General features: G+C 39.8%; 3 protein-coding genes across 3 annotated transcripts; 1 reads left to right on the top strand and 2 right to left on the bottom strand.

Annotated features, from left to right (window-relative positions):
* Positions 1-14: 14 nt before the first annotated feature.
* On the bottom strand, positions 15-14,917 carry btk (Bruton agammaglobulinemia tyrosine kinase). Its single transcript, XM_033632810.2, has 18 exons — positions 14,781-14,917; positions 8,713-8,871; positions 8,528-8,632; positions 7,779-7,860; positions 7,465-7,590; positions 7,302-7,366; positions 7,028-7,215; positions 6,391-6,453; positions 5,696-5,750; positions 5,481-5,560; positions 5,021-5,148; positions 4,722-4,793; positions 2,937-3,108; positions 2,503-2,722; positions 2,286-2,350; positions 922-1,040; positions 639-796; positions 15-529 (listed from the first exon to the last, which is right to left on the bottom strand). The coding sequence occupies exons 2-18, from the start codon at positions 8,851-8,853 to the stop codon at positions 458-460; spliced, it is 1,911 nt and encodes a 636-aa protein (XP_033488701.1). The 5' UTR covers positions 8,854-8,871; positions 14,781-14,917; the 3' UTR covers positions 15-457.
* A 330-nt stretch (positions 14,918-15,247) lies between these two features.
* rpl36a (ribosomal protein L36A) lies at positions 15,248-18,842 on the top strand. Its single transcript, XM_033633891.2, has 5 exons — positions 15,248-15,399; positions 16,432-16,537; positions 16,623-16,690; positions 16,783-16,905; positions 18,761-18,842. The coding sequence occupies exons 1-5, from the start codon at positions 15,397-15,399 to the stop codon at positions 18,779-18,781; spliced, it is 321 nt and encodes a 106-aa protein (XP_033489782.1). The 5' UTR covers positions 15,248-15,396; the 3' UTR covers positions 18,782-18,842.
* gla (galactosidase, alpha) lies at positions 18,600-26,901 on the bottom strand. The gene is made up of 7 exons (XM_033633853.2): positions 26,649-26,901; positions 23,412-23,586; positions 22,427-22,601; positions 21,320-21,411; positions 20,586-20,747; positions 20,047-20,244; positions 18,600-19,865 (listed from the first exon to the last, which is right to left on the bottom strand). The coding sequence occupies exons 1-7, from the start codon at positions 26,807-26,809 to the stop codon at positions 19,536-19,538; spliced, it is 1,293 nt and encodes a 430-aa protein (XP_033489744.1). The 5' UTR covers positions 26,810-26,901; the 3' UTR covers positions 18,600-19,535.
* Positions 26,902-26,946: the final 45 nt, after the last annotated feature.

The raw sequence follows: 26,946 nt of genomic DNA, 5'->3' as shown, positions 1-26,946 counted from the left end.
TGGAAACAGTTTATATTAGAGTATAATGTGAGTTTAATCAGATGTTTGTGTCACATGATGTTTCAGTCATTTTAAAGCCTGGCATACTTGGCTTTTATTTGTGCAATATATATTCACACAAAGCTTGTTTGCAAAGGTGTCTACATTTCACAATGATTCCACACAATACACTACACATGATACAATAAAAACACATAGCCTTCAATACAATGTACACATTATAAATGCCAGCCCGCAAGACCTCTAGTGATGCAACAGGAAGGCAATTCTAATCAAGAGTTAAAGGACATTCACAATAAACATATTCACATTACAGAGGACTTCAGTGTGGCTGTGCGGTCCCATGTCCAAGCTGTAAATTGTTTTATTGATTGTTTTTAACTCTCCAGGGACAGATGGAGATGCAGCTCTGTGGGGATGTGAGTGAACTGTTGGTGTGTTGTGATTATTTTGAGGTCTACTGGAGCTCATACAGCAAATCCTGAACAGTCAATGTCAGCTCCTGGAAGTTAGGTCTCTCATCTGCTTTCTGAAAACAAACAAAAAAAAACAAAAGGTGAGACTGGTGTTCGGAAAATATTTTTGGATACTGTTATCATTCTTTGAAACCTCCTCTAAGGCCCACAACATTCACTTACATCGAGCCAACAGCTTGACATAATGCTGTAGACTCTTTCATTGGCCAGCTGAGGGCGGTAGAGGCGCAGGCCCCGGGACACCTGGTCCACTATTTCCGTGTTGTTAAGGCGCTCATACGGAAGCCGTCCCAAAGTGTACACCTCCCACATAAGAACACCTTAAACACCAAAAAAAGTTCTGATGTTTTAACATAGATGTAAATTCATAGTTTGTGAAGACATGTCAACATAGATTACACTTACAACTGACCAGAAATGCAAACTGTACATTGTGCTTACTCACCATACGCCCATATGTCCGACTTGCTGCTGAATTTGCAGTAGAGGAGGACTTCAGGAGGTGACCAGCGAACAGGAAACTTGGAACCTGCTGAGCTGGTGTACTCGTCATCTAAGACATATCTAAGGCAGTGGAGGAAGAAATATTCAGACCTCTCATTTAAAATGTAGAAGTACAAATACCACAATGTAAAACAAATCCACAGCCTACATATACATACCAGTTCTGCATTTAACAAAAGTTATAGTACAGAACGATTGTCAACTAAATGTACTGAAAGTATCAAAAGTAATAGTGCTTGTGAAGACAAAATGCCCTGTTAATGTTGTTTCATTATACGTCATATTATTGGATGTAAGTATTACTTATGCATTCATTTTTACATAGCAATTTACTGTTGTAGTTGGCCAAGGTGGAGATAATTTTAACTACTTTACTGTTTCAGGTTCGAGTTGATATGATTGTATATAAAATCTTGATATGCAAAGTTTAGCTAGGCAATTTAATGATATCAACAGGGTTCCCACATATTTTCATGGACAAATTTGAGAACGTTTCCATGACTTTACAAGGGAAAAAAACCTTTCCAAACTTGCCTGGTGTTTTTTAAACATATTAGATTCAAACTCTATTAAATTAATTTCAGCTAGCTGTCATACACAAAGGGAGAGACAGAATGCGTGGAGAAAATTAAAGAAACGTACGCAATGGTAACACGTGGATGCATATCAGAGCAACATTATGTCAACAGCTACAGAAAATATTTGCCGTTATTTTACAGTTCATTACACACAACAAAATTCCATGACTTTTCCAAAACTTTCGATGACTGTGAAATTCCATGGCTTTCCCAGGTTTTCCATGACCCGGGAATCCTGTATCAATATCATGATATGAGACTAGATGTTGTCTTAGATTTTGGATATCGTAATATCATAAGTGTCTGTTCTAGCTGTTTTATTGTTTGCCTCAACTTGCTTCGTCATTATATCCCCATTAATGATGACTTGCAAAATGTCATTGTGTAAATATTTTCTAAAAGCACCAATAGAGAACCCTAGAATATCGGCGCAATATCAATATCGAGTTATTCGGTCAAACATATGGTGATTTTAGATTTTTCTCCATATCACCCAGCCCTAATACAAAGTAACTAGTTACTAAAACTGTAAAATAAATGTAGTGGAATATAAACTAGAAATACTAAAGTTAAGTGCCTAATAATTGTACTTAACTACAGTACCTGAGTAAATGTACTGAGTTACTTTCCATCACTGTCGTGAAAACAAATTAAGGGGGTTTTAAGTACTTTAATAGCTGCCATTGTGTGCTTCTATTTGTCCTGTAAGGCATGTGAAGTATTTTACCTTGACAGTCCAAAGTCAGTCACTTTGACAGTGCCATTCCCATCTACTAAACAGTTCCTGGCAGCCTGAGGACAAAACAAACAACACTCTTGATTTAAGTCTAATCATTAAACATTTACTGTTATCTTTAAATAAGTAATCCCAGTATATCTAAACATGCAGTGATATAATGATCTGGAATGTGTTATACATACAACAGTAGATCTGTGTCTCTCACCAGGTCTCTGTGGATGTACTGCTGTGACTCAAGATACGCCATGCCCTCTGAGACATCTTTACACATCTCTAGGAGCTGGACAGTTGTTGGGTGCTGCTTCAGGCCCTCCCTGAGGTATGTGAGCAGACAGCCGTTCGAAAGGAACTCAGTCACGATATAAATGGGCCTTTGTTTGGTGCACACGCCGTACAGCTGGACCAGGTTTTCATGGCGTAGCTTCCTAGTTTGAGCAAAACGAGAAGGAAGTTAAGTATTATGTGTTGGTTTTTCTCACGAAGCTATATAAACTACACTTCCCAGTGTGACACATGACAGTTTTATGAGTCTAGCACAACAAAATCATCATTGTCATTTCAACTGCAGTCAAATCATGCATAGCAGCTGAATGATCAAATAAAAAGACACCAAATTCAGACTCATTAAGTCATGCTTACATCATGATTTTAGCTTCCTCTATGAAATCGTCTTCTGACATGGATCCCTCTTTAATCATTTTAATGGCAACGTCGTGCTGGCCCTGCCACTTTCCGTACTTCACCACTCCAAACTGCCCAGTGCCCAGCTCCTTGATAAAGGTGAGATGATGAGGGTCGATCTCCCACACGCCTGAAACACGAGAGAATGGAGGAGCACTTTATACTTGCAAAATCCACATTAAATAAACCACTATCATCTCTATATGAAACTTTGGCCAGGAGCCGTTTAGCTTTAAAGACTTCAAAGAAACAGTGTGCCTAAAAGGTGACAAAATCTGTCTGTGAGCACCTCTGATGTGCACTAATTACCACATTTTATTTAGTGTGTTTAATCCATACAAAAAAGTGAAGAAAGAAAAGACATTGTAATTTTACTGGAGCTTTATGTGACTTTCTGGAGTCTTTACTGGTTGCCTGGCAACTTGGTGAAACAAGACTGCAGTAGCTGGTGGCATGAAGTATCTTAATTTAAGGTTTATGGTTTCCTTATAAAAAAATAGTTGTGCTACTTTAAATCCTGTCCTTAGGATATTTCCTTTAATACTTGAGTTTTCTTCCCTATGCTGTGTTATTGTAACTTAAAAAATCTGATAGGCGATGCGCAATTGTTCTTAGCGACAACTTAAAGAAGAAATGTTGAGGGAAACTTATGGAACCATAAACAGCTACTTAATCTCAACAAAGCGTACTATGGCTGGGTTTATTTTTATCAAGAAGAAGACAGTTGTTCCCAAAAGAGTGTTTTGGGACAGGAACAACCCTATGGACACATTGACTATCAAGCAGTTACTGCAAGATTATATAGATTTATTCTAAAGGTAGTTCCTTCATGGGCCAACAAACTCACACAGGATTTTTGCTCCTGGTCAGAAAGCAGTCCAACACAGAGGGCTGACCATGTGTTTTTTGGTACAGATTAAACAAACAAAATATAACATGTTAATTTGTGAACTTTCATGAGATTTTGTGTCCTTTGAACAGAGTCAGACTAGCTGTATGTTGGTGAAGAAGATTCTCAGTCATCCAGGCCGTGGTAATCCTGTGCGAGCTAGCTAGCCAGTGCTATATCGTAGACTGGACTTGCTTGAGCTTCTTGAAGATGTTTCACCTCTCATCCAAGAGGTCTTTCAACTGATGAGAGGTGAAACATCTTCAAGAAACTCAAGCAATTCCAGTTGTCTACGATATAGCACTGGCTAGCTGAAATTGCACACACAGAGACATTTCTAATCCGTCACCAGGCTGATAATCACCAGACATTATGATTAGTAAGAGAATGTAGTAATAATGTAAACTGATAATGTCCTTCTCTTTCAGTCCAATGTATGTTTCTGCAAATCATGGATATGTTACATTTGTACATGTCATATGTAGCTGTTATGTTGAGACTTTTCAATTTTCAGTTTTATGACATGACAACGCTCGTTGACATGTGGTTAGGGTTAGGCACAGAAACACTTAGGGTCAGGAAAACATTGTTTTTTGGCTTAAAATACCTGCTCCTGTCACCACAGAAATGCCTGGACATGTCCCAAACTCTCGTTCGAAAACACTGACTTGGTGACTTGCTGACTTAGTCTTGGTGTAGGTGTAAAGGTATCACACCATCTATCATCCCCTCCCTCTTCTCAGTTCATAATCTAAACTACGTCATACGGATGAAATGTACAAATGTAACTTATCTGTGGTTTGCAGAAATGTATGATGCCAACATTTAAATCTGGCGACTGGTCTGTCTCTTACCATAGCCGAGTCCTGCTGTTGATGGAGGTCGTGCACCGTTAGACACAATGTATTTCAGCCTGCTAACCATACCTAGTGAGGGAGAGAACAAAACCTGTAAGGTCAACATTTTTTAATGTGCAGACTTTGATTGTTCTCATTTTTTGATATCCTGTTTTCTGCCTTTTCTTTATAGCCTTCCCCCCTTTGAGTCATTTCCTTTTTCCTGCTGTGATAACTACATTATGACTGTATATTATAGTACAGCAAATATCAAATCATTTATGAGATATCCATATATTCACAGCGAGGGTATCAACCTGCTGCATTGTGCTGGTGGTAGTTGATGAGTTCTGGGATGCTGCTGAAATTGTGCTTCTCTGCCAGGTAAAACTGGCCCTGTGCGGTGGTGCAGATGTTATAATGTCTGCAGCCTCCACCGGTGTCCCTGTGGAGAGAAATGAAAGAATGACTTCATGTAGATTTAGCCGCATGTTTTCATCGACACAGGGGATATGTCCCTGTGTCATGTACATATGATATGATATCTTCTCCGCCTTATCCACAGACAGCTCAGTCTTGCAGAACGACGCGATGAAAAAGTTCTGCAGGCAGATTAGTCCAGGTTTTGCATAAATAATTTACATCTCTCTCCCTCTGTGGCCCACTGTTTCCGCTTTCATTACAAACAGTTCTTCTTTTGATACGTTCACACATGACTGGAGCCAGTGGATTCAGTGTTGCAGCGCTGTTTAACACCACTGAGCTTACAGTACTCACCCGCCACCCTTGCTGAACAAAGACACAGTGTATTTCCCGGCCTTGCTTGAGTCCCGTACCAGGAAGCCTCCGTCTTTGTTCTGGGAAACAACACATGGGCGCATGTTTAAGTTTCAAATTAAATTTAGTCCAGCTAAGTTTGACTAAAATGTAGGTGTATCAACATATCAAAAGTGTCCTCCTACAGCATTGTGTGTGTCAGTCAGTGAGTTTACCTCAGTCTTTAACAGCTTTTCTGCCTGGCTACGGTTCGTATTCTTGGAATACCAGCTGTGAAAAGAAAGGTGAATATTTATTGCATTTATTGCTTCAGCAATCAAATATACATCCATGCACATACAAGGAACAAATAGGTTCCACATTGTAAAAATATAAAACACTATATCAATCCACAGAGAAATGCGCACAGTCCATCTTTAGAAACTGTGACTTTAAATGAGCTGTCAGCACCTCTCTGAAGTTGTGATGTCATAATTATACAGTACAGACAGTTTAAAACTTGGTCCCTTTGTATTTCCTGTTGAAATGTTTTGTATGTGAATGACATCAGCTAACAGGAAGTAAACTTGGACCCAAGTTACTGCCGAGCAATGCAATTCCAGTGAAAGAGTCTATAAAGTGATAAAGCACCGCTACAGTGCCATTACAGTCCTTCCCCCTGCTGCAATGACAGTGCACTTACGTGGAAGACCTTAAAACACTGACCAGTCAGAGCAGACTGGGCTTTACGAGAGGGGGGGTTTAAAGAGACAGGCGCTAAAATTAAGCATTTCAGACAGAAAATAATGCCTTTTTTTAACAATAAAGCTTTTAAACATGTTCTAGGAGGCACGCAAAACACAGATATGATCGTGAAAATGAGCATATAATGAGGCCTTTAACATGTAAAATGTATAATGCCCATACTTACTCAAATTTTTCTAGCCCATTTACAGCTTCCACAACATAATTACAAGGTATATATCCTTCCTTTCTGCAAAAGAAAACACATTTATTAGTAATATAAGCACATGTACACATTTGCTGAACACCAAATTGCTCACAAAAATGAACACAGTAGCATCTCTTACACAAATTTATAGGCAAATTGAATTCATTCAAATCACATATCATCAGTATTTGAATATTTTTTTAATGATTATGCTGTAAAATGTTATTTTTTCCTTATTTATATGGCACAGTGGATGGAGTAGCCAACGGTAAAAACACATCAATCAATCATTTACTCGTCACATGGAATTATGCAAGGTACAACTCCAATTAACCCCTTTAACATGCACGCTGTAATGTAGTCCTTTTTTGCAGCTTCTTACATTGTTGGCTGCTGCTTTATAATTGTCCATGTGTCCGAGAGGTTATGGTACTCCATGGTTACTGATTGATTGATTAACTGACGGAAAAATATGATCCGTAAAGAAACACATATTCTGCACGTCGACTCTTAGTGCTGTCTCCTGCTCTTCATGCATTAAATGTACTTGATCTACACAAATGACTAGTTTTTTGTTGTATCATTTGAGGGCCTGTTGCATCATTTTTTCTCTCACCCATATCTGTCTCTGGCTCTCCACCAGTTCTGATCAGACATCTCCAGGATGGTGTACTCTTCATCCTTCCTCAGCGCCAGGTCTTGGGGTGTCATGGGTGTGTAATCGTACTCCGCAATGACAGTCATACCTATAGAGGGGGCGGGTGGCTCAGGAGGCTGTGGAGGTAAAGGCCGAACAGACTTCTCCTGGAAAAACACAAGATTAGTGGATGTGTTATTAAAAATGGTGTCTGTGGACTGTGAATGTTACTTTAAAGGGACTGCGTGTTCACCTCTGTTGGGGTCGGAGGAAGAGGTTTCCTGGATCCCCTTCGCCGAGATTGTTTAGATGTGAAGCCTGTTAACAACATCATTTATCTCATGATTGAAATAATTATTCATAGATTAAAGTTTCAGTTGTTGGCGATTTCAAACCAAAGGGAATCAAGCGCTCACCGTTCTTACTATCCAGCACCTTGCAACCCATCGCTTGCTTAACTTCCTGCTGGCAGCACAGCCACACTCCGTCCACCCAGAAACAAGGATGGTACTTCTGCATGAGATCCTTGTTGAAGCGCACCACTACACACAAGTATGGACACACAGACACACACAAAGACCATTTACATTAAATCAACACTTGTATTTGCATATGCACCCAGCTCTTCTGTTGTGCAGGCACTGGGTGATGTTAAGATACGACCTAATACTGCGTATACTGTTCGAGATACTTTGACTGACCCTTTGTACGTTTCTGTGCATATACTCACTTTCTTTGAGTTTCTTTATCCATTGAGCCCGAATGTCCTCATTTTTGGCAAAGATGTATAGCGGCCCTTCATCATAAATGATCTGTGGCAAAAATTAAAAAGTTGGGTGACTCTCTTTTTCTAAAATTAACTAAGTAAACACATGTAACACTGGAATATATTGTGAGAAGTGTGACGAAATTGAAGGAAAAATCATACAGATGCTAGTGTGTGATCATATTTACTGCAGTTCAAAGCGTAAAGTCGTAAACTCTGTCGCCTCCATGCCAGACAGACACCTTGTTCATGCTACCTTGTCGTGGGAGTTAACAAGTGTGCAATGGCAACACCTGCATGGTTACTGAAAGCCCCGAGTTCAGTTGAGTGTGAGAGACAGTTTCACTTCTTAACAATGAGCTTTCACAGCAGGATTGGACCATTATTTGTCTGCCAAGGAGAAAACGCTGTCTTACAGACCTCCTTTGTGTTGCGTCTTGCAGCTTCTACACAGTTTTTGACTGCGGTAGGCTTGAATTGCTACCAAATAACTACAGTTACTTATGCTGGAAGATAGAAAACACTTTCTCTCTGTCTCCAAAAGCGAACATAAAAGTAGGAGTAAAAGCAAAACCTTGGTAGCCTTGGTTTTTGGCTCTGATTTTAGACCAGTGAGAATGTTTCATGTCTGGGGTATCACACAGTGTTGCAGCCTCATGTTTAACCTCCATAATTGGCAGTTTCTGAGGAAGTAAATTGACAAAAACATCTACCTGGAAAGCATACATGCGCTCTTGCGGGGTGCAGGGCTCTGGCTGGACCGTCTCTACACACTTGATCTTCTCCAGGTCAACCGATCCTCTCAAACCTTTTCGCTTCTGCTAATCAGATGAGGAAACAGTCAGGCAACCGACAGACAAATGTAGCTGCGTTTTTTCGTTGAAGGATTTCTACGTACCCCTTTCTCCGAATCAAAGTCATAGTAGGATATTTTTTCCTGGGTGAGAACAAACAGTCTCTCCTTGTAGTTCAGAGGGGAGGTCTTCTTCTTCTGCTGAGATCGTTTGATGAAGATTTCCTCCAGTATGCTGTCTGACATGATGCGGTCAGGATTAATCTACAGGGGAACAAGGAATCATTTTGTAAAGCATGACAGCAGTTTAACGCTGTTCTCTTTGTTCAGCACATCGGCACCTCGACTCAGGCAGTAATCGCTTCACAGAGAACTGTGACTGACTCACCCTTTATCACTGTGCTTAGCGTAGCCTTTGGATTACATGTCACTTCACACTTGATTATTCAGTGTTTTCATTCCCTTTGAATGCCACTATAAGAGGTGGGAGTGTACTGTAGATCTGGAGCCAGATGCAGCATGAATGGGAGCGCACATCACCGCCTGATTAGCTTTGTTTTGCATAAAACTTGCTTTTCCTGCCAGCAACATCCTTTTAGTTTCCAAAATTCCCCCTCGTGTCACATCTGTTTCCCTCAGCTACTGTATCCTGGTCATCATCACACCAGCTCAGTGACATGAATGCTTTTGTGCTGGGGAACTGTGTGAGGACATTTTAGAAACTCCTTTTGTCTACTAGGTATTCCTCATGTCAGGGTTCCCACACATTTTTACCAATGAATTTTCCATAAATTTCCATAGTATTTTTAGCCATTTCCATGACTTTATTTAGGTAGTTTTAACTGGGTAGGCTTGTGTAGTGATACAGACATACAATGTTACGCACACACACACACAGACATTTGTGGATAAGCAAACTGCTGGCACTTGCTAACTTTACCCGCTTGCTAGATGTTCCCTCTGCCAACTAGTTGCATGTTCCGGCACATACTGGTACTTTGCACAGTGTTGAATTAGAACTTTGGCATGTCTGCATTTACTTCTTGTGAATGAAATCTTTATTTTATAAACATGTCTGATAATTGTTTTGTGACGTTGCCTGAATCTGAGTGTATGCATGGTTTTACTTCTTCTTTGTTGTTTGGATCTTTTTGTGGTCGTTTTGTGTTTCTTTGAAGTCATTTTGCATCTTTTTGGTCATTTTGTTTCTCTTTGAAATAATTCAGTCTCCCTCTGGAGTCATTTTGTGTCATTTTTTGGTCACTGTGTGCCTGTAATGTTGTGTCTCCTTGTCATTTTGTCGATTCAAAATCATTTTGTGTCTTTGAGGTACTTTAGTTTCTTTTTTGTTGTTGTTTTGTGTCTCTCTGAGCTCATTTTGTGTTGTTTTTGGTCATTTGTATCTCTGAGATAATTTAGTGTCCCTTTTGGGTCATTTTGTGTCTTTTTTTTATCTCTTTGAAGTCATATTGTGTCTTTTTGGTCAATTTGTGTCTCTAAGATAATTTAGTGTCACTTTGGAGTCATTTTTGTCCTTTTTTGTTCATTTTTGTATCTCTTTAAGGTCATTTTTTGTAGTTTGGGTTTGTTTTGTGTCTCTCTGAGGTTGTTTTTTTGTATTTTTTTTGTTCTTTTTTGTGTCTCTTCATCTGTTTTTGTCCTTTTTTTTAGGTCATTTTGGGTGTCTCTCTGGGGTCATCTTCAGTCTTTTTATTCGTTGTGTGTCTCTTTAAGGTAGTTTTTTGTTGTTTTGGTTTGTTTTGCGCCTCTCTGAGGTAATTTTGTATCTCATTGGGGTCACTCTTTTTTTTGTTGGTCCTTGTGTTTTTATCTGAAGTAATGTTGTGTCATTTTGTCTGTTCATTCTGTGTCTTCGTTTTTTGTTTCTTTCAGGTTCATTCATTCATTCTCTTCAAGGTAATTTTGTTTATTTTTTGGTTGCTTTGTTTCTCTTTGAGATAATTTTGTGTCCCCATTTTTTGTCTCTTTGGTAATTTTTTGTGTCTTTGAAGTAAATTTTTTTTCGTGGTCATTCTGTGTCTCTTCGTCATTTTTTCTGTTTTTGGTCATCTTTGTCTTCTTTATTCTTCTTTATTATTTTTTAGATTATTTTTTTGGGCGTTTTTGCCTTTAATGGACAGGATAGTGTGTGAAATGGGGGAGAGAGAGAGAGAGAGAGTGGGGGGATGACATGCAGCAAAGGGTTGCAAGCCGGAGTCGAACTCGCAACCGCTGCGGTGAGGCATCACCTCTATACATGGGGCGCCGGCACTATCCACTACGCTACCGACGCCCCGTTTTGTGTCTTTTTGAGGTAATTTGTGTCTCTTTTGGTCGTTTTGTATTTCTTAGAGGTAATTCTGTATCTCAGTGGGGTCATTTTGTGTCTTTTTCTTTTTCTCTATGCACCTTACGCTGCCGGGCTTAGTAGTGGCCGACGCCTGCATGGTGGGCAGTACTTGTCCTATTGTACACCATGTGTACTTGTAAGTCTTTGGAAAAACTTTGTCTATTGTTGTTTGTGTGTTGTGTGTCAATGTAAACGCAGTTTTCATGCACTCTGAGCCCAAGATGAATTTCCTGTAAAGGACAATAAAGTTTATTTGATTGATTGATTTGATTGATTTTTGGTCGTTGTGTGTCTGAGATTATGTGTCTCCTTGTCGCTTTATCTATACAGGGTCATTCTGTGTCTTTATGTGTTTGGTTTTTTTTTTTACTTTTTGAGGTGATTTTGTTTCTTTTTTTGGTTGTTTTGTGTGTCTCTGAGGTAATTTTGTGTCTTTTTGGTCACTTTGTGGTTTGTTTTTTTGCCTCTTTTTGTAGTTATTTTGTGTCTCTTTGCAGTGCCTTTGCATCTCTCTGTGGTCATTATGAGTCACTACCTAGTCAGTACATGTTATTTTGAGTGACATTTTGCAGGTGAAGGCTAGTGGGGTCCCTCACACGTTGGACCCCGGGGCCTTTGCTCAGTAGGCCCATTCAGTCATCTACCAATGAGCATATGCAGTGCCTTAATAAATTAAAGTTGATCGCTGTCATGTTCCTCAGTTAAAACTTTTTGTATCATTCTGTTAATTCCAAACCATTTCCAGGCCTGGAAAACTGTTTTTTGAATTTCATAACTTTTCCAGGAATTTCATGACCATGGCAAAATGTAAAATGATCGATTGGCATTATTCCACCACTGCTTGAATTTTGCAACATGACAAGTTTGGATAAAACACAGTTAATTGCATCCAAAAGGTTTTGGTGATTGTATTTCATGTCACATACATTTAAATGTTTTTAATAAACTTAGTACAGCAGCAAACACACACACACACACACACACACACATTATTTTTATGATCCAGCAGCCTGGTTATCACTACAGTGACCCAGTAACTTATGTTCATGCCACATTAAGATGTTTATAGGTCATGGGTGTTGACAGAAACAACATCTAACTGAAATTACTTACAGAATAATAATAATAATAATTTAAAATATCAATTGATTTCACCATCTCAAGACTACCTCTCTCTCTCATATGCATTCGCTCACACACATATATTATCTTTGACTGGTATGATAACATGAGTAGGCAAATGAAAAAGGCTGTCTCTTTTACGGGTATAACAGCTTCTTGTGACTTGTTTTCGGCACCCGCTGACCGCTAGTGCTAAACTGAAACTTGCGCCTCCAAAACAAGACAAGATCTGTAATGATATCATTTCTAGATAAGAGAGAAGTGGCAGAAACTATTGTCTGTTAAGTGATGAGGATAATATAGACTCTTTCAAGCACTTGAACCTGCTCTCCTTCCTAAAACAAAAGTATATGCACCAGATATCTTCACAGTTTGGAAGAGCTGTTAAGGCTGTGAAACATAATTCACTATATACAGTAGGTGAGTGAAAAGTTCCTTTAGATGTTGAATAATTTACCTAATTTAATGACAGTAGATACAGCAGCAACATGCCTATATGTGGGCTGATCACATACTATGAAACAGGCAGCAAGATTAGCTTGTAACCTACTGATGCAGAACTAAAATCACATCATGCTAAAACAGCACAACTCACACATGTATTTTCATCTGCCAAACACCGTCTAAAAACACACATTAGTCTAAAACACTACAAAAGTACACAGTGCACTAAACGCAGGAAGTCACAGTGTCATATTTCCAGGTGAAACATGGATCAGATGCTCAAACTCACCCTCACCCACACAGCTGAACACTAATTGTCTGTGAGTCTCGCCAAATGTGTTTGCACTTCAGCTCAGCCTATTTTCAGCTTGTGAGCACTTCCTTCTATCATTTGAACTGTAACACCACCAGAAGCTTCTGTCCCTCCCTGCTAACCAGGAGTGTGACATTTCTTCACAGCAGACTGACAGCACCTATTGGTTTTGCGTTTGCGCCGTCATAAACAGACAGCAGTGTTCCCTATTCTGCAAAACATCATTCCTCATTCTTCGCCGCCTAATGTTTTCTCACATCACTAAGTTGTGGATAAGAGGTCAGTAAACTCTGATAGTGATCAACACACTGATGCACCATCGCCTCGTTCTTTATCTTTGACTCAGTGCAGCCCGTCGACTGAAAATGCGCGTCCATATTTCACTGTGTCATGGCCACCAGAAGGATTTTTTTGTCTTTTTTTTGAAGGGAGTTGACGCACGGTGGCTGACACAGACGAACTGATAGGGAAGTTGCATCAGGGCTGTACTGCAATATGAAGGGAGAAGAAACTCAGTGCCCTGCAGCACTTCAATCCGACATGATCTCTCTGTCTCTTGGACGTGGTTCTTATAAGCACATTTAAAATGTTGTATGCTGTTAACTTACACTGATAACTATGTGCAACTTTTTTAGATTTTACAGAATTCACCTCTGTTTTTACACAGCCCTCTTTTTAATGCTTATCCTCTCAGTTACGCGTGTGTTGTAGGGTGGTGAAATATATACTATGTATTTCCATTTGACGCTATCAGTTGTGAAATCAAACTCAATAGCTCAATTTAAAAAAAAGCACTTATTACTGTACGCAAGGCCACTTTTCAGCCACTCAAAAGTCAAGAACAGCTGAAGTGTATCCTTAAAATAACCATTTTAATCTCATAAAATCATTATCACAATTCGAAATATATTAAATTATATATTGACCCTTTCTGAATCAGGTGTCAGAGTGACGGGCGACTGATCTTTGCAACCTGTAAATATCAACCAACTCTGACCTCAATGCACGCAACTTAGTGTGGCATGTTTTATAATAAAAAAAAAAGTCCCAATAAATTAAGCTAATAAAGCTGTGTATCAGTATGGAATACAGTTTTGTTGCGTGATGTCGTATGACACAGCGAATGCAATTATCATGAAAGAGCTGGTTTAACAGGAACCTTTCAAGATGCTCTCTTTCCTGACGTTTCCTGACAGATAAGTGGTATGAAATGCAAGAAAATGTGTGTTTGTGTGTGTGTGTGTGTGTGTGTGTGTGTGTGTGGTTGTGCATGTATAAGAGAGACACTGAGAAAAAAAGAGAGTGACAGGCATGCTCAGTACGAGACTTAAGAGTTAAATCTAACCACAGAGAGGACTCTTGCACATTTTACGATACCACATCAAGTTAACATTGCGGTGCTCTGTGGAGGTCAGTTTTCAGAATACACAAATAGGAATTAGCGCTCTTTGTAGAGCATGTGAATAAAGGTCATTTCAGGGAAACATCTTGAATTGTAATGTGAAAATGTGCTCGCTAATTCACATCATACAAGACATTTATCATGCTTGATTATAAAAGTAACCACATGAAACTATTATCTGATTATAACCCCACAATACAGCTAAACCACTGTAATGTTGCAAGATGTACAGCAGAATACACCATAGCCCATCACTGTCGACAAAACATTCAGAAACAAGTATATCTTTGCCTTTAAGCAGAAAACGTCACTGTGGTTTGACGTGTGTGTTCGCAGTTTTGTAGTGAGTACACACTTCTTTTAGGATTTGCATACAAACTGAAAGTTTCAATTCAGCACTTGCACAAATCTACACAATACTCACCGCTGCCTTTGATCATAGACTTCAACTAATTTAGCTTTTATCATTTAATTTAGTGAACACAAGACTAATAACTACTTCTTGGCCTTACAGCCTACATTCAAAGAGCAGTGCCACTTACCCAGCCTCCCAGAAAAGCCAAGCATCAGACAGACAACTACAGATGCTGAGGTTTGAAGCCGTGACATGAACCTTTGGCTCAGTCGCTCGCCTTCCATAAAATGTGTGCTAGTCTGTGATGCAAGAAACCTAAACCCACCCACAGAGAGGAATCGACTCGGCTAACTTCCCCTTTTTCTTCCTGCTCATTTTCATATCAGCCCTCTGGAGAGTTTTGGTGATAAGTTCAAACAGGCTAAACATTAACACAGGACCATATTTGTGTTGTGCATATAGATATACTCATTTATTTTTATTTTAGGGGATTTCTTAGTCAGTCTACCTTCAGTTTATGTATAGCAGGGATAAGAGATGAGCAAACTGATAAGTTTTGCAGACAGTAGAAAGTCTGCTTGTTGTCTTTTACAAAGATTAAACGTATAACTGCCGGCATTTACTTAAAATTTGAGCTCTTTTACCTAATATTTGAGTTCTGAGGTGTGTTGTTTATAGTTTTGTCGTCCTGCAATGCCCCGCCGCTAGGGGGCGGACTGCACGGCCCGTTCACCGCTGAGAGCTACATTAGGAACTGCTTCCGCCCTCAATCTCCCTCTTTTCCTCTGCGAAGGGACGCAGCCATGGTATGAAATTATTGCACGACGACACTTTACAGAATCTAACTTAATCTTGCCGATTAAACAATCATCACTACACCCACTAAACTCAGATATGGTAACAAACTTTTAATACACGTAACGGTGATAGTATTAGCCATCTTGTGTTCATTTTACGCCGTTAGATGGCTGTTAAACTTTGCTTGCTGTGATGGGTGAAATGCTGCTGTAACGCGTACTTCCACTTCAACCGGCCTTTCTTTTAAGATAAATTGCAGCTAAATGTCAGCCAGAGAAACTGTTTTAGCAAACGGCATCCTTTTTCATTTATTACATTATTGCATTGTTACACGTTTACACACCAACTTCGCACTGAATTCACGTTAAATAGCTACAATGCTATTATGTTAGCTTGCTAGCTAACGTCTCCTGCCTTTACCCTTACCCGAGCGCTAACGGGCGTCAAACTGTTAAGAGAAAATTAGTGTCAAATGTCAGTCAAGTAACCGTTAAGGCAAACTCCAGCCTTGTCACTTTTAATGCTATTGTAGCGTGACATGTTTTATATAAATTAACACAGAAATACCGGTCAGTAGCTAAAATGCTAACATTAGCTCGTTAGCTAACGTCACTTGCTTTTACCCATACCAAGGTGCTAACCAGCGTGAAAATGGTAAACACGAGTTTTCTGACCGTCAGCTTTAAATTTAAAAATGTTTTCACGTGTCAACAAATATGAAATAAGATGAGGTTTAATTTTAGAACAGTACTGTTGTGCTTTACGTGTGGCTAGCTAACGTTATTTTGCGGAATTAACATTCATGGTTAGCGTATGTGACCAAGACAAGTTAGTGGTTATTACACTTTACTAGCATTGGGTGTCAATGTGGTTCGTTTATAACGTGTCAGGCAGATTCACCTTCACCTTTCTGTAGTACCTGAAGTACATTGCATATCATTATTGCCCATTTGTGGTTGAACCCACATGGTTGAATACACATTGTCAGTCACTTGTGGATGAAGGTGTTAGCTAAATTAATGCATTACTGTGTTGTCCAGGTGAACGTCCCGAAGACCCGCAGGACTTTCTGCAAGAAGTGCAAGAAGCACCAGCCCCACAAGGTTACCCAGTACAAGAAGGGAAAGGATTCCCTCTATGCACAGGGTAAATAAACCCTCAACTTTAAGGTTGTATATATCTCTTGCACATGAGTTGTCAAAAATATAGCTTAACTGTATTTGTTCTGCAGGTAAGAGGAGATATGACAGAAAGCAGAGTGGGTACGGTGGTCAAACAAAGCCTATCTTCCGGAAAAAGGTGAGTTCAGTTCTTTTTGGTGCTGTTAGATTCATCATAAATATAGCACCCCTGTGTGTGAAATCAGACTCAATGATTGACTGTGTTTTCAGGCTAAGACTACAAAGAAGATTGTGTTGAGGCTTGAGTGTGTGGAGCCCAACTGCAGATCCAAGAGAATGCTGGCCATCAAGAGATGCAAGCACTTCGAGTTGGGTGGTGACAAGAAGAGAAAGGTAGGCGTCGTTTTATTCAGTAATGTCAGTATGAGTGTATTCCCGCAGCTTACTGCGTTTGATGGGCTCTTTATAGAGTGCTGTAATGCTTTGTGAATGGTATAGTTTTATGTCTCTGGTCAAAAACCTTTGCAGTGCACCCCAGTGTCACAATAAAAATTCTCTAGCTAACCATGCACTCTATGGATGCAGGGTTTTTTTCACACTATTTCAGTGGGGAGTAATAAGATCTGACATGTTGTGGATCTTGTAACTCTCCATTGAAAATAATCTAGTCAATTCAGCAACATCTTGACAAATAACTTGAATGTAATCTTTTGAAATAATGAAATTGTGTCCACATTATGTTAGGCATCACAATTAGAGAAAGCAAATGTTATTAACTTTGATTTGGCATTTGCAAAATGATCAAGAAAACTTACATCTGATGTGTATTAGGTTTTAAAATATTAGACTAAGTTGGAACACTGACATGTTGGAGCAGACAGTGTAACTGGTAGAGTGCATTACTGTATGGTTTTTAGTTTATAGCATAGAATTAGGATGTAACTGGATTTTATTTAGTGATACCTTCTGAGTTAGTGTACATGTTTTTGCTTACAAATAAATATTGAAGACAAAAAATTTGACAGGTTGAATAGGCAGGAACAAATGATGTGTGTGAGAATGAGGGATGTTTCAGTGTTTCTCAACTGACAGTATTGGCTGCAAAAGCTTAAGTACACTATGAAACTTGCCAATAGAGAGGAAGGATCAAGTGTTCAGGAGCATTGATTTTTGGAAATATATGTAAAATAATGTAATGTGAGAAAGGTTGTATTGAACTAAACTGACGTTTTTCCTTCACGAGACGCAGCGTTTAAATGTTTGATTATACAGTGGTAACATTACATTGGATTTATACATGAGATAAAACAAGGCATGAACACGATGCAGCCATTATGTTTACCGAAAGTATTATGTAGGGCTTTTTGTGTTTTGCATTTTAGTATTGGTCATGCTAAGTCCACCTTCCTTATACTGAAGAGGAAGCGCTGATAATTATATTGGTCCAGGTGGCCAGTGTAATGTGCGTATCATAAAATGGCGCTTTTACTCGCTCAGTTCAGCTGCCTTTTTCTGGCCTGATGTATTCATATCTGCTGGAATGCGTAACAACACAAAGCTAAGTGTTTTATTTGCAGTAAAAATAGAACATTCAGTCGTATTTGTAGATTTAACCTTGCATTAATGAAAGTTAGTGCAAGTGGTGTATAGCTTTGAGTTTTGCTCTTGGCTATAAATGCTTGAGTTATGGTGGAAAGGGGTCAAGTAAGGGCATCATTTAAGGGGAAAATGGGTCCTAATTTGGTGTAACTGTAGCAGCTTTAATACTAACATGCAAAACCAAGAGTCATTGCAAAGCCATTATCTCATGATGTCAGACAGTCCCTTGGTGGTCTGGAGGAAAATCTGTAAATGTTAGTTTCAAGTGTAATTTCATAAGGATTAGTGTGTGGATTTGGCTCTTTCACAATGAGGGCAATTTTATTTTAGGATGAATACATACATAGGTTTTCATCATTGTTTACCCTTCACCCACCCTACACTGCAACTTAACTCAAAATAGATCAGTGTAAAATAATGAGGTTGTTAAACATAAGACTGCTTTTTAACCTGGGGTGAAGCCAACAAATGTGAAGAAAATCCCATCAAACTGTTAAAAAACATCTTTATTGAAGTGTAAAAGTTTCACAGTTGATTGTAAAATATAATTCAAGTAGCATTTATCATTCAGAGTGAACCATATATTATTGATGTATGTTTATGTGCTTGAACATCATTTTAACCAAAGTCTTTTTCTGTTCTCTTACAGGGCCAGGTCATCCAGTTCTAAACTGCGGTCCAATCTTCTGGAGCAAGTTGTCACTATTTTCAATAAATGTATTAAAAACATAGTTTGGAGTTTGGCCCTTTCTTCACCTCTGTTTCATTATACTTACTGGTCAGATGTCCAAAATTCAAGCTTTGTCTTTTGAGATAATTAAATCTCTATTTGCAACCACTTCTGAACAATTTACAACAAGTTCAAGTTCAAAAACATTTTCCAGTGATTTATTCAACATTTTAAAAAGCAGGTGCAAAGTAATTGTCATAATATCCAGGTGTATTCACACAAACTATAGATTGAAAGGCCATGGATGCATATCAACAAATGCTCATGAGTGACCATCACCTGCCGTGGTGACATTTTGGGCAGTGTCGGATGTGGTGGTTGGTAACTGGCTTTGTAATACAGTGAAAGGTTGTCTACATTTTACATTTTCAACGTGCAGTTTGGATTTTTCATGGCGATTATCATACAATATGGGCTGGTTAGACAGAGTGACAATCACTGTCTTCACACACTCAACGTGATGCCAATTTGTTTGCCACTGTATGTTTTATTTGGCCCTTTGCTCACACTGAGTGGAAAGCAGATATTCGTCAAAGTTAATTTTGTGCATGTTTGACCAAACCCTGAAACCTTTTCCCTTTTATGAAATATAGACACTCCATTTAACAAAAGCAGCAAATCTGTTTAAATGTTTAAAGATCAACAATTTTCCACTTAAAACCATCAGCAAAATTCGAAAGTGCATAACTGAGGACTACAATATGGTGTGCTTGCCATTGACAGATGTGCTCTTCCATTGTAGCTTGTGAAGCCCAGTAAAGTCACCACTGATGGGAGTGACAGTCAGTAGAGTGGTACCTGAGGGGTTGACAGATATAACCATTTTGGTTTGTGGAGTCAGAACACCCATTTCCTTGTACTGAGGCAGGATCTGTGTGACGTTACACTGGGGGTCACAGATCTTCCAGCCGGGAGCCGCGCTAAAGACAAACCCTCGGGGACCGCCGATCTCCTGTTTGTTCAGCACAGCGACAGCCAGTCTGTTGTTGGACAGAGGCCGCTCCCACACTTCAAAACTGTTCACCTGTAGAACAAGTTACGTTTTATGTGGATGATGATAGAGTACTAGATCATTTTGTATCCTCAACACCCTGCCAAGGTGACCACAGAGCTTTTAGCATTTCTGTATAGAGTAAATGTACTATAAATGCCGGCAGCTGTCATTCCAGGAGGTGATCATGCTCTCTGTCACCTCTCTCACTCACCTTGGCAGTGAGGAATCCCTGCTTGCCCAGTGGGTCCTGGCTGATGGCGATGATGTGTCTGTTCTGCAGCAGCTCCTTGGAGCGAGGACAAATGTCCCTCAGATCATTGGACACCAGCAGAGGGGCTGCCATGATGGCCCATAATGCCATCTGAGACTCCTGCTGATCATGACTCAGGCCAAAGTTCCCAATCACGAGCTGGGGAAATGGACCAGTGTCATAAATATGAAGATAACAGGGTAATTTAGGCCGTTGGACAGAATGCAGTACAACAACCTATGAGTGGGAAATGTGATGCTCTCTTACAAATGTATTCGGCTCTTTTTAAGCCACCATGAAGTCAGTTTGACACTTTTTAATTTCTCAAAATGTCAAACTATTCCTTTAAATCTGTAGTCTATCTTCAAGATGTAGCAACTGACAAGTGTCACTGAGGTTTTTAAAATGATAATACAGCTCGGTACTTGTAGCTCACTGGTTGTATGCTTAAATTGAGGTCAAACAGAGTCGCCTATAAGCGACTGAGCACAGCGGAGTACCATGTCGGGGTCGTTCCAGCCCCCAGGTCCAGCTGCGGGGACAATGATGTCTTGATGAGAAGCAGTCCAGTCCAAGATGGACTTGACAGAGCTCCATGAGTCGAACACGTCAGCAAAGTTGCGCCAGTGGTTGCACGTCTCACGGATGGCTGTGTAGTTGGGCTGCAGGCACAGAAAGGCTCTTAAATGTAGTGTAACACATGATGGATGGTGTCATCAAGCAGCTGGTTATATTGGTTTTCACTGATGTGGGTAGAAGGTTAGAAAATAGACCAGAGATCAATACTATGTGTTGAGATTATAAAGCAGGGCTGCAACTAATGATTGTTGTTGTTACTGATTAATCTTCTAATTATTTTCTTGATTAATCAACTGCTGTATAATTTCCCACCCCTATGCAAAGGCACTGTTGCACTGGTTGTGCTTTTAGATATTTATTTTAAAGGGATACACCCCCAATTTTGGACGATACCTAGCTCTTGCTCCGACATGGTTTGATACACTTTCGGTAATTCCCTTTGGACAAAAGTCAAATTATTGTATTGGAATATGACAAAGACAAGCATCAAATGTTAACATTGGGGAACCTGAAACCAGAGTGATTAGCATTTATGCTTATAAAGTATCTAAAATAATACATTGATTATCAAAATAGTTGCTGAATAAATTTCTGTTGACTGATCATTGCAGCTGTAATTTAAAGTAGCGTAAAGACAAAACATCTTCCCTCTCACCTGATGGAAGGGCCACTCATATAAAGGCCACTCACAGGAGTACAGGATACTTCTTCCAGTTTTGTTCAGTGCCTTTGACATGTTGGCATAGCCTAAATCAGAACAAATCATAAAGTGTTAGATTAAACCTCACAAAACACCTTATCCACTGAGTCCATGGAGGCTCTGAGTGAGAGGAGAACCATAAAAATGGACCCAGAGCATTGATAAAAATGTAAAAGTTAACATATGTTTCCAAGTTTATTGAAGTTTATTAGCCTTATTGAAGGAAAATCGTTATTATTCAACCTGGACCCTATTTTTTTCATATTTTTGTGTTTAAGTGACAAATGGAAAGTTTTTTTAAACAGCGAAACATCCCTATGGACAATTGTGTAATGTCAATTTACATCCATTTAAAGTGCTTGTTTTTGCCACTGACGGGCTCCAATTGTTATTATAAATGTCTGAAAACATTATGGAAAGGACCTTACGGAGAAATGAAATGTTTCTATTTATCTTTTGCTGATCCGGTCTGTTTGTTGTCGTGTGTGACCAATTCTTGCTTAAGGACAAGTCTCGTTCTGAAATCTTGAGAGAGGTGACTTGTTGCAGGAAAGTCAGTGAGAGTTGGAGAGAGAAGTGCTGAGAAGAGTTTGTTGTGTCGAGTACAGAATCATAGCTTAATGTTTTCAAAACATTTCAGTATCATGGCTGACTATTAAGCTGTGTGAGACTTGGTTACGTGAGAAAAAATGTCTAATTTCACTGTAGGGATCATTTCCATATTGTTGTCAGGCACTTATAATAACAATCTCAGCCTGTCAGTGGCAAAAACTAACACTTTTAATGGATGTAAAATGATGGAGCACAATCTTTGCAGTCTGTTTCGTAGCTGTGGCTACAGCGGTTTCTCTCAATACTGGACCAATTTCCAAAACTGTCTCCATTACTCACTTAGACACACAAACGTGGAGGAAAAAGGTCCAGGTTAAAAATACTCCAGTCTCCCTCTATGAAATACTTCCATTAGGTGAACAACATATCAGTAATGAGATACTAAATTGACAGCTAACGTGGGGATAAGCATCACCATGTTTGAATAGTGTAAATGATACCAAAGCTTACCTTCTCCCAGCAATTTCCAGTCCATATAGCAGCCATCAAACTTGAGCAGATCCACCTCCCAGTCAGCAAAAGTCTGAGCATCTGTCTCATAGTAACCCAGACTGCCAGGGTATCCAGCACAGGTGTTCTTCCCCACATCTGCATAGATACCCAGCTTCAGCCCCTTCGAATGAACCTTTACACAGAGGAAATAATTAGAATCACTGGTGTAGTTTACAAGCAGGTTGTATAACCAGTAGATGGCGATGTTGCACAGCTAAAAACTTGGTGCCACTGTTGCAGGACACAGCTCGTCTCCAGTGAGCCCAGATATATCTATTTCCTGGTGAACGTCACTTTCTAGCTGCCTGTGTAGGAATCAGCCTGTCACAGCGGCATCCGACTCAAGAGAGTTGTTACTGTAGCAAAGAGGATGAACGACAGCACCCTCCTACATGAGGCAATATATGCCCACGTATCTCCCTTGGCTCTCCAAGTGCTGAATTTCCACTGGTATGAAATCCGAGACCTGGGTTCCACATCTGGTCCTCTCTCCTTCATTATGTAAATACCTGCAGGTCGACTCAGATGGATGTATAATGAATATGTAATCTGACTGTGTAATCACTTTTACTTTTAGAGTTATTTAAACAGGGGTTCCCAAACTTTTTGTCAAAGATTTCCATACTCAGATGCACTGCACTACAGATTTGCGAACACTGCACCCCAGGGAGTCGCATCAGTGGGAATATGTGTTAAATATTACACAGTTTGCTATTACATAACAGTGTATACTATTAAAAGTGCAGCCCAGAGACTGAAAACTAGAAAACGCTTTAATAATAATCTAATTTTGCTCCTTCCAGCTGGTGAAATTAAAAAAAAAGAAAGTACTCCTTGCTTTGCTTAAGTCTATCTGAACCATTTGACATCTATAGAGGAATTATGTCATTAATTTCATATTAACATCCTGAGTCTCCACGCCTCCTTTATACCTACTACTCACATAGTCGGCCAGTTTCTTGATGCCCCCCGGGAACCTCTTGGGGTCTGCCTGCAGGCGGCCCTGGGCATCGCGCTGGTGGGAGGGCCAGCAGTCATCGATGCAGACGTATTCATAACCGGCCTCTTTCCAGCCCTCCTTCGCCATCACATCTGCCATCTGCATGTACAGACGCTCACTGCCAGAGCAGCAGGAGGAGACAGGCGCAGCCGATGGTATCAGTTAAGATGCCAGTGTTCAATGTCATGTACGGGAGCAAAGATGGCAGACACTAATACATGCTATACTCATGAAAACAAATGCTTTTTTTTCCCTACTGTTCATTGTCGACTGATATAACACGATAACAGTTCAACCAACAGGCTGACATTTGGTGCTCTGAGGGCTTTGTTGCCCGGGTCTTTCTGGGAGAGAGAAAGGTTTGCTGTGCACAGGAAGTGAGTTGTTTGTCAGTAATTAGTATTGAGGTGAGGTCCCTGAAATAAAACAGGGTCTTGCATTCGTCAAATTACATAAAATGGAGACTGTACTAACTTGTAATTACGACTAGAGCAACAAACATGAATCGATTAAAGGTCCAGTTTTGGGATTTAGGTAACCTGGAAATCCAGATGCCCCGCCCCTAGCAAATTTAAATTTGCTCTGCACGGGGATCTGGCCCCGACGAGCAGAGCCCGGTGAATCGTCATCGGACCAATCAGATCAGTCTATCTGACAGAGGCAGGCTCTGGGCAGGCGTAACATGATGTCGACAGCGCTGCGCCCGTAGGAGTCGAAAAGTAAACAGCCAAGATGGCAGCTGCCGAAGGACCGCGTCCATTCAGTTTAGCTTTGGAAGAAACGCTAAGCCAACTACATTTATCTTTTTCCTTGAGCGAGGAACAAAAGACTGCCCTAGAAGCCTTCACTTCCAGGAAGGACATTTTTGCCGATGGGATATGGCAAAAGCATAATATATCAGTTAGCCCCACTGTTCGGCAAACAAATGGGGCTTAGCACAATGAATACGTCACCTTGTTTTTTGCTCTGATTGGCTATCACGCTATCCAATTGCATGGGCGGCATTTATATATGCCTCAGTTAGTGCTGCCCCTTGGGTACGAAGGGTGTATCGGTGAGAGCCAGACTCAAAATCTTTCTAGATTTGAGTATGGATTTCCAGGCTAGGATTTAGGGGCATCTATTGGCAGAGATGGTATTAAATACCCATAACGATGTTTTCATGAGTTTATAATCACCTAAAAATAAGAACAGTTGTGTTTTCGTGATCTCAGAATGAGCCGTTTATATCTACTTTCTAATAGATAGTGAGACCGATCAGTGGTTCCCAACTGGTGCAGCCACAAGGTCCAGAGTTCTTCTTAGTCATTAGTTCAAGGTACTCACAGTTTCAGCGTCGTACTTGCATTCAGCCACGTCGTCAAGCTAGTTTGCTGTTTCTGTTAAGTAGCTAACCATTATTCACTCACTCTACAGCAGGAAAGGGGACTTCAAAATAAAAGATCTGTGCCAGAAATTCACTGTACTTCAAAATAAAGTGTTTGTTTTGCAAGCTTGAGACGTTCTCGAATCACTTGTGGCCCATTCAGAATGGACCTGCGACCCACCAGTTGGAAACTACTGAGATAGATAGTCGATAGATAGTCAATAGTTGCAGTAAGTTCTGCAACTTCACTGCTAGATGCCACTGAATCCTACAAGTGGACCTTTAATTGATGTATCTACTGTAATAATGATTGAGTGATTAATTAAGCCAAATATCTGCTGGTTCCAGCTTCTCAAATTTGAGGATTCGCTGCATTTCTTTGTCATATGTAAGGTAAACTGTACATCTTGTAAACTGAATATGCATTTTCAGACGTAACTTTGACCTCTAGGAATGTGTGACTGGCATTTACCACTTACCACTTGCTGTTTTTACCAGAGACTGTATAAAGTAATGGACATAGCCACATGACATCACCCACTGGTTGCTAGACTCCCATTTTAAACCCCTGAGTTTGGCATTTTGGCCGTTGCCATCTTGGATTTATGGAGCCAGAAGTGACTATATTTGGATGAGGGAGTGGAGAAAACCCCAAGGCTAGCCGTCAGCTTGGATACAGATGTGGTTAATTGTGATAACATTAATGCTCATGCTAATTTTTGCTGGTGAAAAACAAGCTTAAAACCCCGAAGAAGCCATCAAACAAAACGTATGCTACTTAAAAGACTTAAAAGATTAATCAGTCACTCAAGAAAATAATTAGCAGATGAATTAATAATGAAAACAGCCATTAGTTGCAGCCCTAATTATGACTTTGCATCTGTTAATCACAAGGGTGTTTTATCTCAAGCTTACCAATGAATTAACTGTTTTGATAATTAGTAAAATGTCATATGCAGAAATGATGAGGACTGAGAGAATAACTGGCATGTTGATATCATAGGGCTGCGACTAACAACACTGATAAAGTTTGTTGCACTGTTGTAATTTGTCTTTACCTGTGTTTCTCTCGATCCTACTTTCTGTCTTGTGTCAATTAATCCATATATTATACGACCATATTACCTTACAGTATATTGTTCAGCACTTCAGGAATGTGCCAACGTCTATGTTTGTGTTCACAAAGTACTTTGCAAATTCAGTTGATTACATTACACACAGACATCATTATCTCCCAGTGCCTCAAACCAAAGCACAAATGAAGGCAAATTAAATCAGATGGTGTCGTTATATTCCTCCTGTCTTATCAAATGTCCACTCCTCTCACAAATCACGTGTCTCCGGTCTCATTTTCTTGCCTTCTGAGACACTTTCTCAATTATGAAATAAAGATCTCATAATCACAAAATAGATGACGTAATTATTAATGATTGGTGGACAAAAAGATGTTATGAGTTTGTGGTTATAACTATGAAGTATGGTTGAAGAAAGTTTAGGTTTTTATTTATTTTTAATTACACTGCAGGTTTGTTTATTTAGTTTATGGTGCAGACACACCCCATACTGTCACTTCATATATACAGAGGGCGTTGGGTCCAATTTGACTTGTTTATAATAGAGCATAATAAAACCTTCTATCAATGTTGAATCACTTTAATATGATTTTAAGCAGATGTTTTATGAATAAGATGTATGAAGGAGGAGCTGGAGTATTTCTCAGGACTTGAATAACGTTGATAAGACTTCTTTTATTGTGTTTTATCCCACAGTCATGTCAGACTGTGCCTGAACACAGCGGCTCTGGTGTCTCTTACCTGATGCAGTTATCAGGGTCTGTGTCACAGTCGGTGTTACACATGAACCTCTCCCAGTGCAGCCAGCCCATAGTGGGTTTCAGCGCGAGACCATTGTCCAGCGCGTGAGCAACGAGGCTGATTAACCCGATGAGCGCGAGGAGGCACGCGGCTCTGCACATTTTCACTTTTAAACTCGACACTTTTCTCACAACAATGGACCACAAAGCGACTGTGTTTGAATTTGAATCTATTTCCTCGTATAAAGCGTGTTCAGCCCGCCCCCTTTGATGAGTGACGTTAATCTGGACCAATAGAA

The sequence above is a fragment of the Epinephelus lanceolatus genome, chromosome 7 (assembly GCF_041903045.1).
Source record: "Epinephelus lanceolatus isolate andai-2023 chromosome 7, ASM4190304v1, whole genome shotgun sequence".
Classification (NCBI taxonomy): domain Eukaryota; kingdom Metazoa; phylum Chordata; class Actinopteri; order Perciformes; family Serranidae; genus Epinephelus; species Epinephelus lanceolatus.
The sequence above is the reverse complement of the archived record's forward strand: the minus strand, read 5'-3'. Positions and strand labels throughout refer to the sequence as shown.

Excerpts from the sequence above, each read along its gene's own strand:
- gla (XM_033633853.2), bottom strand. The coding sequence starts at position 26,809 with ATGTGCAGAGCCGCGTGCCTCCTCGCGCTCATCGGGTTAATCAGCCTC. Across the intron at positions 21,412-22,426 it reads CTGGAAATTGCTGGGAGAAG|GCTATGCCAACATGTCAAAG; the intron begins GTAAGCTTTGGT and ends GTTCTGATTTAG. Across the intron at positions 20,748-21,319 it reads ATGAGTGGCCCTTCCATCAG|CCCAACTACACAGCCATCCG; the intron begins GTGAGAGGGAAG and ends CTGTGCCTGCAG.
- rpl36a (XM_033633891.2), top strand. Across the intron at positions 16,538-16,622 it reads GGATTCCCTCTATGCACAGG|GTAAGAGGAGATATGACAGA; the intron begins GTAAATAAACCC and ends TTTGTTCTGCAG. Across the intron at positions 16,691-16,782 it reads AGCCTATCTTCCGGAAAAAG|GCTAAGACTACAAAGAAGAT; the intron begins GTGAGTTCAGTT and ends CTGTGTTTTCAG.
- btk (XM_033632810.2), bottom strand. The coding sequence starts at position 8,853 with ATGTCAGACAGCATACTGGAGGAAATCTTCATCAAACGATCTCAGCAG. Across the intron at positions 797-921 it reads GTCGGACATATGGGCGTATG|GTGTTCTTATGTGGGAGGTG; the intron begins GTGAGTAAGCAC and ends TTGGTGTTTAAG. Across the intron at positions 530-638 it reads TGTCAAGCTGTTGGCTCGAT|AAAGCAGATGAGAGACCTAA; the intron begins GTAAGTGAATGT and ends GTTTGTTTTCAG.